Here is a 14,249-nt window from a genome sequence, read left to right on the forward strand (position 1 = left end):
TCTTTATTTACAAAAAAGGTTTAATAGCTGAATAATATATAGGGGGCCTGAGTCTAGAGACTTTGGTGGATAATATATATGTTGCTAGTTAAGTTCCAGGTTTAAAATTAGCCTCTGTGACTCAAAAGAGAGTTTTTGCACATGCTCGGGTCACCTGGCATCCCAGATAAACGAGAAGCAGAGGTTTTGTCAAGAGGAGAGGGGGAAGGATAGAGATATCTAGTCTTTTTTTAACTCCTTGGATAGAACATGGCATATTTGGAGGTCCGGAAGCCCAGCAGGTCCCTCATCTCGTTGCGAAACTTGGACAGGTCTTGGCGCAGGTCATTCAGATTTTCCACGGTGGCCTGATCGGTGCTCTGCATCTTCTGCCGCGTGGAGGTCAAGTAGCGGTGAACCAGACAACACATGATCTTCTGGTAGTTCTCATCACGCTTCTGCTTCAGGTTCTTCCACTCCTGGATGGAAACCACAGTGAAGGAACTCAGATCGATGACAAGATATTGCACAAAGCACCATTTGTTTACAATCAGGGGAAGTAATATAATCAAAATCAAATCATATAGATGCACTTCCTACAACAATTTAAGGTTCTGGCAGTTATGAAAGTAGCTTTCTCACCTTGAGGCTGTTCTGTCTCTTCACCTTGCCCTTCGAGGTGTGCGAACAGATCCACTTTCTCATGCTGGTCACCAGGTAGCAGACAGTCTTAGGGGAGGGGAGGATATTGAACGGCGGCGGCAGGGTGCACTTGTCGTCAAAGTAGCTGAGCCACAGTTTGGCGCGAGCAAACTTCCACTCCTTGTCCTCGTGATTCTACAGAAGCCCAAAAGCCAACAAGAACACTGAGAACACATTAACTTTCACACGCTGTTTTTGTGGAAATCTTTGAGGGCACAGATTTTTTATGAACAATGAGTTGTTTTTCTTAGCATAAGCAAAATGAAACGGTTGATCAAAGGAAGGAGAAAATGTGTAGCAGCGTTCCAAAATCAAAAGCAGTTTAACATCTGTGTAACATTTCAGGGTGAATTAGAGAAATCAAAAAAAATCTATATCTTAACAGTAATTGAAAACAGTTGCAACTTTTGGCTCCAAGTTGAACTCAAATTACCCTTAACGGCACTAAGAAACAAAGCCATTCTGTGCCAAAAGTTGTTTATACTTACAGCAATTTGTCTGAAACTTTTATGGAGCATGGCCACCAGCAGCTTGGTCAGCACAATAACCACCACGATGTTGTAGGTGCCTATGATCATGGCACCCACAAAAGAGCGCAGCTCCTCTGTGTAGGCGATGCGGGTGACGAAGAGCGCAACATGTGCCAAGGAGAAGATGTACCAGAATAAGGCATAGCAGGTCCCCATAAACCTGTGAAACGGAAGAAGCTGGTAGATAAATGGGTATTTGGGTGAAATGTCTGTCAGATTCACTCCACAATATAACCCAAAGAATTATATTCTAATGACATCTAATTTTACAGTTAAATCACGGGTCAGAGAAACTTCAGCTGTACTTAGACAGCCCCATATATAATGTCTAAAATCTCTCAACAAGCATCCTGAACATCCATCATCGTCGTCATCACTGTCTAAAATGAAAGATTAAGGTTGGTCCATACGTGTGGAATGCATCATTGCTCTGTTGTGGGCAGAATATGCCCTCGCAGTCCTTGGGTGGATTCTTGTCTGGGTCTTTCTGGTCCTTTCCATAAAGCTGGGTGAGCCCGATGGTGAAGGAGAATAACACTAGCAGGAAGAGGCCCAAAAACTTTCCAAACTCCTGCAGCATCTGACCCATGGAGATCTGGGGGGGATAAATATTTCTCTGTTAATCCTGTGCTGCTTGATCTGATCTAATCAAGTAGATGTGAGTAATTTGTTTTTCTATTTTTCATAGTCAGTTGCCTGCCAGCAATCCTCATTAACCGTCAAGGGGGCTAGCTGGGGTCAGATCTGACACCAGACACGACGTTTGTCTGATCCTTACAGAATTTGAGTAATTTCTTACCAACTGAGAAGTTAATGCGGTAAAGGTAGAGCGCTACGATATTAAGATTCTCAAATTCAGCTTTGAGTCATGCACTTGGAAGTCTGGGTGTTGTGGTCTGCAGGGTTGATGTAAGTAGATTTGATGAACTAGATTTTCTTGTAACTCTTATTAAATAGCTTTTGTTTACTTGGACCTTTTTTCCAGCAGACATTTTTGACTTGTAGCAGGAAAAGTTAAAAGCACCTGTTTGTGACTAAATCTTTAAAACTTTTTCCCCCCATGTTCTTGTTTGGCGGTGATCCTCTGAGCAAGTGGAAAAAGCAACATATTCCGGCGGCTGTAGTGCTCTCACCCACAAACATGGAAGAAGCCAAAACGAGGGTTCGAAGACACAGAAAGTCTTCTCAGACCATTGGAAACCGACTATTTATAGACCTGAGTGGCTCATCTGTTTACTGGGACCTAAAGATGCTCAAACAAGGTCAGAACACGCTTGCCCTTGCAAAACACAAACACACACACACGGTGTCCTGTATGAGGGATGACCACTCTGCCTGCACCTCAAGGTGAATGGCGACTGGGGTGTTTGCACTGAAACCCAGGCAGCTTGTTTGAGGAGAAGGGCTAGTCTATTAGGGTGATTCATTCTCTTGTCATGTCTAAATCCCCCCGGTGTATTCCTCTGCCACTTTGTACACGTCTGATTTAGGAGCTGTGTGTGTTCCCTGCTTGCTCAGCCTGACAGGTAGCCTAACTTAGTTACTGTACAAACAGAGCAGGAATGCAGCAGGTCAGGAGCTCTTAACCTTGACTGGAGGGGGGGGGTCTAATGCATTTAAGGCACCTCAAATGCGTCTGTGTACACGCAAACAAACACTTTCTACTAAATACGACATATTTATATGCCAGCATCGTATGCAGTACTGTTTTGGCTATTTGTATATATGAAATGATGTACTTCAGCCTTAGCCCTACTCTAACAAGAAATGATACAAAGTGTGCACCAATGGATGTCAAGGAACACTGTACTTCCAGCATGGCTATTTAACTGTTTATTTTTTATTACTTTAATACATTTTAAATTTCTCAGTAAAGAACTTAAATGTATAAATAAATGACTTCCAATTAAATTTCGTAAACAGAAGGCAAATTGTTTGTACAAAGATATAATTTTTATGTTTTTTGTTTACCAAGATGTTCCTGGAACTGTCTCAACACTGTTTCCAATTAGTTTTAAATGTTTCCCAGCTGTGAGTCCCTTTGTGCAATGTATTGTGGGGCAATAGCATCCACCAACACCACATTTAGAAATCAAGCAAATTTAACATGCAAATTGACAAATCTCTAAGTATTTCACACTTTTGCAGAGTGAACGCACTACAATACATACTCAGAATTTGTATGTAGTATTGTACTGGGACACAACTTGTGTCTTTTTCTCTCAAACACGCTCATACATGCCCTGTGGTGTGCCATCAGTTATGGGACATTAATATCGTTGGAGAGGTTAAGCCTGGGCCATGAGTGAGCTCATTGTATGCACACTGGTGACAGTACATGCACACAGACACACACTCACACTTTCAGTCACTCTTTCCAACCTCAGCAGGGGGCACTACCCGGCACTAATGTGAGCTGGCCTCTTCAGGGAGGACGGAATCTAAGAAACCTGCATTACCGCAGTCCACATAGCACTGCCTCACTGTCTGTGTGTGAGCGGGAGCTTGTCTGAGTGCAGCCGCTCACATTTCACAAGAGTGTGGAAATGTGTGGGGGCGTGTGCATTAGTAGGGAGGTGTGTCTGCCATGTGAGTGTGAGTACCGCCGTGGACGCACAGCCACATCTATTTCCAAAGCTAATAATTTTTCCATCCTGCCAAGCCAGACAGTGATGTCACAGAGTGAGTGAGTGAAAGAGAGGAAAGAAGAGAGAGGGAGGCAGAAAGATGGAGGAGATTATAGGGGACTATAGGGGACCCTCAGTGTTTTATAAGTCAACCGCAAACAGCACCTCTGCTTAATGACAGGAAGGCCGCATACCTGAACACTGCTTTGCGTAATAAAGGCTCACATGGGGGGAAAAGTGAAACTCTGCCAGCAGTCAAAGTCAGGCGTTGGCTGGCTTTATAATCTCTCTCTGCCAGCTGGCTGGACGATACACAACATCACGATGCGATTAAAAGGGACATCTATTGCACTGAGATTGTTGAAGAGCCTGAGTAGAAAATATGCAAACCAGATTTTTGGCTTGTCCGGGAAGGTGGAAAAACAATGACATAACAGAATATGTTTTGACCAAGTTGTAAAATAAGCCTATCCATTAAGCTTTTGACTGATCCACCTGAAATTGCTCAGTATACAGAGATGAAAACTATGCAGCCTTAGGCTTTCAACAGATGTTCAGCATTTACACAGGTAGATGGTGAATATCGCTCTTCCGTCAGGAAAAAGAACAAACAAACACAACCTCCATGAGTTGGTAACAGCCATGTTTAAGAAATGGCACAGAGGATGCCTTGCAGTTATGTAAGACAGCATCAAACAAGCTGGCAATAGTTCAGTGTTGGGTTACGAATGAGAAAGGGAACAAATAAGATATGAAAAACATACACATATCTATGCACTATTGTGCTTCAGTGTGGTTGTAAACAAATACTTTAAGCTAACAAAGGGGCGTCCCTTTGTTAGGCAGTCTGAGGGACGACTAAACCACAGATATGCCCATTTTTGTTAGACTAAATGTTTACAAATTCAATTTATTTTGAGTTGTGTCAGAGGCATAAAGTGGCTCAGTACAACTGTATTGCTAAATATTTCCATAACCTTTTGAGAGAGTGAAGAGATTCTGAACATACATTGCAGACTTTCCAGCATTCAGAAAAGTTTACCAAACACTTCAAATTCTCTGCAGAAAAAACGTCATCAGGCAGATGCTCATGCATTTTTCAAATTGAATCTACTTATCTACTTAGCTTTGAAAATATTTTAAAACCTGTTTTCTCAGCCTACAGAGGACCTCAACATAGATGATCCAGAAAGTTCAGTTAAAATGACTGCACTTTTCCCTTTTCATTACTTAATAAATGCAGCCAAAATTGCTGTTAAGATGGCAAAAGGATCAGACTTTACGTGCCAGATTGTGGTAGAAATCAATCTAGGATCCAATGAAAATGTGTTGTGGGCGTATAGAGTCCGCTCCTCCAGCTTTACAGCTGTAAATACGCAGCCTAAACTGAAGTTAGCATGAGAAATCAATTCAGTGTAAACTGAAGAGCTCTCATTCACATAGATGATAGAAAGGATGACAAAGCTTTATGATGTTGTGTTCAGTTTATTATGAGCATTTCATTACAGCACAACACATCTGTCTACTGCCACTGTGCTTATACTTAATGCTTATGATGATGGTTATGATACTGCTGAGCACAGCTGGTGTGATGTTTAGTGTGGGCTTGTCCTTGAGTGTTCACACTCCACTGAGAGAGGAAGAGAGTGGGTGGTGTGTGGTGGGGTTAGAGAGAATGATGGAAAGGGAAGCAGTTTTATAATCATTACATAAGTATTTGGTCTTTTTTTTAATTTTATTTTTAAAAGATTTTACAAAGCCTGGCTGGATAGATGATCTGGATCTACCTTTAAATTTTCCTGCTGCATGTCTGGGAATCAAACTTCTAACTCTAACTTAGAGCGTGTGTCCCCACTGATTTCCTACCTGTAGCGGCCCCAGTATGGAGCTGGTGGTGTACATGAAGAAGAGTCGCAGGTAACTTAGAACGTTGGCAAAGGCAAACAGGCCCTCGGCCACCAAGATGGGGTGGAAGGCATCCCAGTTCTTCCTCTCTATGTCGTCCGCATTCTTGAACTGAGGAACAAGCAAACACGTTCAGAAACACAGCATATATGATGTCTATCTTCTCGTCTAAACATCTCACTCTGGGCAAGAAAGCCAATATTTTCAAACGTATCAGCTACACCTTTAACTATGTTAGAAATACTATGTTCAAATAATCTATACAATGTTTGGTGCGTTTTAATGAAGTTAGCTTTGTCAGTAATGTGCTTCCTCCGCATATTTAATGGTCCTACATACTGAATAAGGCTGATGGGATGATTTCACTTATTCTGCCTGATTAGACCTCTTTCTCAAGATCATATGGATGTGTACAGTCTGTGCCTGATTGGCATCTCTGTCTCCGTCATTGAGTTTGGTAACCTCACATAATTCCCAGCACAGATTTTCACAGCACCTGTGTGGGTGTGTTAATGTACTGAATGATGAACTATTGATGTTTTTCCTAGAAAATGGATACATAGTGAAATCAACTAACTTTCTAAACCTAGCGTTAAGCAATATTTAAACCTTTTAAGACAACAGTAGAAAGGAATTTATGTCCTATCAATCTAAAGAGTGTGTGTGCAATGTGTGTGTACCTTGCTATGAGCAACTATCTTGAGGGCAAAGGTGGCTAGGTAAAGGGAATTCATCACGAAACTCAGCTGGTTCCTGGACTCATCCAGAAAGTCTTCCAGCCCCTCGTACCACAGGCGCTTCACATCCGACCACACCATGCCTACAGGAGTGCAGGAATTCAACATCACCACACACACACATATACACACACCACTGCTGTCATACCCGACATTTTAAAATCGCTTCCAGATTCAGCCACAAGTCGTCTCACGAACGGAGCCCAGGGGAAACAGGAATGTACAAGACGCAGAAATCGGGAGATTAATGCGCTGAAAATGTGTCATCTGTGGGATTTAGGGCGGTGTGTGGAATTCAATAAAGATGGGCGTCTGTGTCTTTTTGTGTCCGAGTGGAATTTCATCAATTCTAAATGTACGGCAGGGATAATAAAATTAAGACTGAGAGCTTGACTCCAGCTGCAAGTCAAGGCGTAGTGACATATTCTCTACGCCTTGACTCAGAAATTGTTTCATTAGATTAAAGCTGATTGATCTCTTATTGGTTTCGATGGTTTCAACAGAGAGCAAGCAGAGAAGTGACACACATGAATGGTTTCTGTCTCTGAATGAATTCCATTCATGTTGTCTGGCTAGTTTTTATTCTTTTTTTTTTTTTAATATTTTAATATGGAATGATTGAATAGTAGATGCATTTAGCCCAGTGCACAGACACACTCAACAGTCTCAGCATCTGATTTCCCCATTAATGTGAGGCATCTGGCTCAGGGGAATAGAAGGATGGAGAGAACAGGACTGAGGTGGGAGGAGGGGGGAGGTAGCGTGGGAGAAAGACAGAACAATGGAAAGCAACAGGACTGAAATGCTGTTGTTTGACTTGTGAGTGCTCTCTGTAGACATGCGGCATATGTAGCAACTTTATTAGCTCCCTTTCACATCTTAATAACATTTGTCATTTGTGAAATCTCATTCTTGTTATTTAACTAACTTCCTGTGTTTTGTTGATGCTGCAGAGTGTGAAACCTGCACCGTATCTCGCAGTGAAACTGTTCTGCAACGAGGCAGCCTTCAGGAAGAAAACTGCTGAAGTTATTAAAATTGATCTTTGATGTCGCTCTTTTGCAGTAGTTAAGGAATCTTTCCCCCTCTAGTGGGCTATCTCGGCCCATGGAAAAACCCATTACACTTCTGTCTAATGACTCAACAACTGATCTCACTCCTGCAATATACCGAATAAATTGCAAATGACCCCACAACCATCTTTATAACATTGAATAATAGAAGTCAATTGCTTCTACATGCTTTTACAACCTGTCAGGTGCAGTTATTGGGATGATTTATTGATGAAAGCGATGAAACTTGGACCAGTGAGCTGTGGTTGTGATGCTTTGCGTCTGGTGGAGACGGGTAGGACGCTGCAACCATGAGACCAATATCTCTGTTGAGGAGGAAGGGCCATTAAAGCGATTGAATGATCATGCTAATGGTTTCTTGGCAGAAGAGGAAGGTAGAGAGGCCCTTTCCCCAGAGAGAGGCAGAGTCAATTTCTAACTGTCACTCGCCAGACTCATCTGAACAGATACGGCTCGTGCACATGGGTTTGTCTGTGCGTATAATATATGTTTGCATGTATGTGGGCATGAGTTCAAGTGATACCATTACTCAGATGGGCCACAGGGGAGAAAGAAGAAGCTGCGGCTCCTTTCTAAAGAGCTCAATTAGAAGCAGAGCTGACAGATTTAATCCAGTCAAGCCAGACTTTCTGTCGTTTAGTATAGAAACAGCTGTTTGTCAAGTTATGCCTGATAGAATTATGGATACAGGATACTGGACTTTAGCCAGACCATAACAGGAATCTCTCATTTTCACTCCACTACGCAATGTTATTCTATTAAATTCTGGTTCGTTTGATTGAATTCTTTTTCTTTTTCAAATTCTATTGTGTCCATTAGGAGATGAATTCAATTATAGATCTTAGTCTTCCCTCTAAGCATTGAAATATATACCATTATAACATACATGCTCTACACATACATACATGACTATGTTATTTATTGCATGAAAGCTGAGTTGAGGTGGGATAAAAAAAAAAAGCTGACCTATGATCCAGAGGATGAGCAGGTAATCTATCATCTCCAGCGCGGGGCCCATGGTGTTTTTCTTGCCCTCATTGTAGACCAGAGAGTACAGATTGAGCAGCAGCAGGAAGGTGAAGTAGGAGGCGCTGTGGATGATGAACTTGACGAAGGGCGTGTGAATGATCTGGCCCACACGGGAGCGTGGCACCAGAAGGTAGCAGACAGAAAGCAGCGGCCAAAGCATCGCCACGCTCAGTACTGTGGCCATCTTTAGACAGGTGTGTTTGCGCCGGTAGCTGGCCGTCTCTCCAAACCAGACGGTGTTGAGGAACTGCTGACAGTTGGACTGAGCCACAAACTGTGAGAGAATGACGTGAGGATGAGTGTTGAATTAGCAAATTGAGTTCATTTTTAAGTCAAATCAGTTGAAATTCAGCTTGAAGGAATAGCTTTAGGTTAGATGAGAATATTGATGCCACTCTCATGTCTCTGATGAATATTAAGCTACAACCAGCAACTGGTTAGCTTAGCTTAGCACAAAGACAGGAAACAAGGGGAAAGAGCTAACTTGGCTCTGTAACAAAATCTGTCTACCAGCTCATCAGAAGGCTGAATTTCTAAGTGACTCGGCCATAAACTAATCAATGTTCTCTCTGCAATAAAAATCCAACCACAAACCATAACTAATACTAAAAGGAAGTAGTTCTCTGGTGCGCAGCCTCAGGAGGAACCTTCTCAGTGTTATTCTTCCAGCAGGAAACAATGGTACGCCACTAGCTGCACTGTGATATATGAGTCAAACTTTTCACACTGAGCCATCCCTGCTGTAAATTGCCCCACAGCTTCAAACTTCCAGCTTTGGTTTGTCTTTTGACTGCTGTTGCCTGGAGGAAGTGCTTTACCTGCCAAAACTCATATTTCACAAAGACAAGCACATGGTGTGCTGGAGCAGATGGTAAGTCGGACATGTGGTACAGTAAATAAGAGGTCATTAATGACAGATTAGACAGTGTTATTATTTTCTCTCCACTAATCTGTGGATAGTCATCAAATTAAAGTATTTACAAGTATAATTATCAAGGCTTGCTGTTGACGCCGACAGAACAAGCATGAAGGTGAGAGTTGCAGACTTTGCCCCTCTAACCTCTTTTTGGTTGTACTTGATGGCAAGCTTGAGTCGACTGAGGTTCATGCGCTCCTCCAGTAAGCCTCTCTTGTTAATGTGATCCTCGCTGGATGTGTGGTTGAGAATCACTTCTAGCTCTCGAGAGTTTCGAGCTTGAGCCAGCAGGTCCTTGGCAAACATCTTACACTGCTTCGCCAGCTCATCATAGTCATTCCTGGAGTGAGGAAATTAGATGCGATCAGATGAAAGATTCGAATTTTTCTCTGTTCCAGACTATAAAGGAGGTTATAAAGGGGTTTGCAATATAACTGTGTGTGTGTGTATGTACATGTGTTTGTGCGTGTGAGACAAGTTTCTCTGTCTTTATGTGCAAAGAAAGTAGATAAACGTGCAGTGACGTGACAGATGGACGCGCAGCACTTGGCAGCAATCGTACCTGAACTCCACCTCAACCAGGCTGAGCTCCTTGAGGTCTGTACTCAGCTCAAAGGCCCTGAGTATGGGATCTTCCTCGGTCAGCATGATCAGAGAAGGGCTGGCCAGGCAGCGGTAGATGTCCAGGCGGAACCTGATCCAGAAAGACCAAGGTGGATGAGGATGTGGTGGTAAAAAAGAAAGGGGGATGAAAATGTGAGGAAAGAAACAGGACAAAAAAAAGAGATGCACAGATGAGAAAAAAATCTAGAAACAAGCATTCAGCCTTCTACAGTAGCTGTTTCATTTGTACCTGATATGACCTCTTATGTTGTTTGCCAGCCAAACTGCAGACTGAATCATTTAGCTTACTGTGTGGGAAGCTACACTGCCCTGCAGAGAGAACAAAAATGCCCAGCAGTGGAGATCAGCAAAATCTCATCTGCAAATCTAAGATGGTATCAGAAACCAAGAATCACTACTTCCCAGAGGAAATGCTGCTGTTTTTTGCAGCTTCCCCTTAAATTATAGTTTGTTGTGAGTTTATATATCAGTGTAAAACCACTACTTATATGAAAAAATTTATATAATACTGGCTATCTACAGCTAGATAAGCAGACTCATGGTGATGGCAAAAAACTGGATAAAAGCATCCACAGAAAGTCTATGCATATGATACTAAATCACTTCTTTCCAGATGCTTAAGGTGACATTTTCAAGCTGATGCTATCATCAAAACAAGGTGCCGCAATGTTTCACAGGAACCTTTCCTGAACACTTCACTTGACAGACCATTTGATTCATAGCTCTTACATACCAGAGCAGGGCCAAAACAATCAACACATAAAATAAAACAGGCATCATCCAGAAGACAATCATGATGTTGACCATGTTTCAGTAATTCAGTGCAACACTAGTCTTCTGGTTTAGATCAATGGGAGCTTAATGCAGCCAACATTGTTTATACTATTACATTTCCTGTGTTCTAGATCACTGAGGTGGCCATGTACCTGGAGTGTCGTAAGCTATCCTTCTTGTTTTTAGCGTTGCAGAGCGTGCACTCGCAGCCAACAGCGTGGGGCCGGGGGAGCGAGATGTCCTGTTTCAGCAGCATAGTCAGGATCTCGTAGTTGTTCCTGTGGGCTGCCAGGATGACTGGAGCCACGTCCATGGTGGTGGAATACTCTGGGTTCTGAATCCGCTGCATCAGTTTCTGGAAAAACAAGGAAAAAATATAATATATGGATAAAAGCTTAAAATACTGTGCAGAGATTATAACAAAAAAAAAAAAAAAATTATATCAGCCTGAAAGTAATGAGAGGAGACTAACAGCAATGGAGGGCTTGGAGGATCGCCTCGGCCTGTGGTTGAGGAGGATGTCCACAGCTCCCACCACCTCAGAGTCTATGGCCACCAACAATGCATCTGTTGCCTACACAGAAACAAACACATCATTTTTGAAGCTATCAGATAGCAGATTACATGCCAAAGCAAAACACACAGCAACTGCATTCGTTGTTTCGTCCTGAAAGTGTGTGTGTGTGTGTGTGTTTACTACCTGGCAGCCATGTTCTAGAAGGAGCTGGAGGATGTCTAGGTTCTCGTTCTCGATGGTGATGGTGACGGCGTCGCGGCCCAGCACGTCTACGCAGTTGATGTTGAGCTCGCCATGTCGGTTTTCCTCGAGCAGTTTCTTCACCATGTAGTAGTCACCTGAGAAGCACGTAAAATGGCATCCACTTTAGGGAGCTCTTGCAAAGTCACATCTATGAAAGAGGTGAAGTATTATCTGTGGATGGCACCAAACAGACATGCACTGCTTCAGACATGAGGCAAACACTCTCACAGGGCAGGCTCAGCTCCAGCAGTCCTCTCAACCTCCATCGTGTATAACAATAACATCTCCCTCAAAGGACAATTTCTGTTGCTGAGCCATGTTTAGAGAGACTTTATATGGTCACAGTGGCAGTTGCTGGCCTGCACACCTAAAACAACCTCTGCCTGTGCAATGTTCTTAACTTATCAATGAAACAATTCTCCTCCCATCTGATGAGACTGGTATTTTACGCTTGAACTAGTTTCTCTTCGGTTTGTTTGCACTAACTTTCCTTGTTAGGTGCTGCAGAAAAAGTCAGCAGAACAGGGAGAGAAACTTTCAGAGGAGCAGACGTTCAACTAAATATATCTTACCCCTGTGGGCAAATTTCCACACTAGCCAACATGTAGGCAGCTGTGAGAGGTATTCACTGGAAAAAATGTGGTATGACTGCACAGTTTGCTTGCTGCAATGACCCTGCTGGAAATCTATCAAGCTGTTAGTCATGGTGTATTTTATCTACAGTACAGCTGATATCAGACATAACACTTCAGTAATATCTTAACTGATCAATATTATAATCCTGCAGCAGTCACCTGAACATTCACATGATCTTTTCTGTGACCTTAAACACATCATCTTGAGAGTAAAAACAATGAATATGAGATGTGGGCTTACTCTGGAAGTAACAAGACACACGTAACAACAAACCTTTCTCGCATGCGAGCAAGAAGAGCTTCTCGTCCAGCGTAGTTTCCTCTTTCACCTCTCTCACGTCTTTCAAGGCCAGAAATTTATCCGGAGAGGAGGCGTCCGTGCCCTGGTACAGAGCTGACATTACGACGGAGAGCGAGTACGGCCAAACACTGATGTGCATCCCACTAGACACCGGCGACCATTACACAAGAAAGCCCGTCATATGGGGTGACATTAGATGAATCCTTTTTGTGTCTTTGTGTGTGTCGCAGCGCAGCAGAGGCTTAACGCGTCGTCATGAGACTAAACCAATTTCATCAAGTGTTGTTATTGCCGTCGCATCTCTGCTACGTCCGTTTGCGCGCTGCTGCTGGCTAAAAAAAATGACCTCCTTTTGTCTTTTTTCGCTGTAAATGACTTCAGACTTCGGGCTCAGAGATGTCAGTGGCGACTGCAGTCCGACAAAACGACACGGTCTTCTCCCTCGGTGTGTTTACATGCACCATCTTCTCGCATCGCAGGCTCCTGGGGACCTTTTTGGTCCTGATGCTGCTGACGAGGCGCCCTACTGCGCATGTTTCCTCCTCCACCTGCTCGTTCTTTTCGCAGGCGCAAAGCCGCTGTTCATGATTACGTAACATGGCTATTCACAGTGCAGCTTTGTACTGACTGTGTGTGTGTGTGTGTGTGTGTGTGTGTGTGTGTGTATGCAGAGATACTGTGTCTGGTTGAGCATTCGCCACACTGCAAAAATACGTTTTACAGATATTTGAACAGAAATTTCAATTCAATTCAATTCAATTTTATTTATATAGCGCCAAATCACAACAAAGTCATCTCATGACACTTTACAAAATAGAGCAGGTCTAGACCGACTCTTTATGTATGTATTATTGGAGATTTATTAGAGATCTGTTTGGCCACTAGATATACATGTGCTGACAACACTGAGCATCACAATTCTCTGTATATCCTATAGCTTGTCTGAAGTATTAGCTGTGAAATATATACATATATTTTAGCAGCTTGGCTTAAGGTGGTCTATAATTATACCAATGTGACAAAGAAAATCATACCTATGGTCTGTGAAGGAGTGTGTGTGCCTCTTGCAGTAATGTGAACATGTCCATGTAATAATGTGTCTGGACATACATGGGTGAAATTTACTGCATATGGATAATGGAAAGAGAGGGAGAGAGATATCTGTGGCAGTCTGTGAGGGAACACATATGGGAGATAATCACAGCTGTCCCCCTCGCTCTGATAGTCACATCAATGCATATCAGTCCTTCACAGTCTGTCTGTAACACTTATCACAGACCAGTAAAAATCTATGTAAATAACGACAGAGAAATAGAGAAACTGATACCAGTGAAAGCAAGGCAATTTGGCTAGATTGAAACAAGTTGGCTGGATTGTCAACATTTAGTATTGTCAATGCTAAAACGCTGGACGAAGTAGTGATGCATCTTAATTCATCCACCTGCTGTTTTGACAGCCTGCCAACCAGTTTTTCCAAAACTGTTTTCAGTTGCTTGGAAATGGACATGTTAGAAATTGTAATTAGCTCACTCCAATCAAACATTTGTCCAAAATCACTGAAAACTGCAGCTGTTATGTCCAGTCTAAAGAAAAACAACCTGGATCCGTCAGTATTGAATAATTACAGACCCATCTCTAATCTTCCCTTTATTGGAAA

At 42.6% G+C, this 14,249-nt stretch overlaps 1 protein-coding gene across 1 annotated transcript; it reads right to left on the reverse strand.

The window, feature by feature from the left end:
• Positions 1 to 230: 230 nt before the first annotated feature.
• On the reverse strand, positions 231 to 12,731 carry trpc1 (transient receptor potential cation channel, subfamily C, member 1). The gene is made up of 13 exons (XM_070927925.1): positions 12,566 to 12,731; positions 11,597 to 11,751; positions 11,369 to 11,470; positions 11,049 to 11,251; positions 10,061 to 10,192; positions 9,643 to 9,838; positions 8,520 to 8,856; positions 6,424 to 6,563; positions 5,705 to 5,854; positions 1,622 to 1,806; positions 1,170 to 1,371; positions 622 to 816; positions 231 to 458 (listed from the first exon to the last, which is right to left on the reverse strand). The coding sequence occupies exons 1-13, from the start codon at positions 12,729 to 12,731 to the stop codon at positions 231 to 233; spliced, it is 2,391 nt and encodes a 796-aa protein (XP_070784026.1).
• Positions 12,732 to 14,249: the final 1,518 nt, after the last annotated feature.

Source organism: Enoplosus armatus, chromosome 21 (genome assembly GCF_043641665.1).
Source record: "Enoplosus armatus isolate fEnoArm2 chromosome 21, fEnoArm2.hap1, whole genome shotgun sequence".
NCBI classification, from domain to species: Eukaryota; Metazoa; Chordata; class Actinopteri; order Centrarchiformes; family Enoplosidae; genus Enoplosus; species Enoplosus armatus.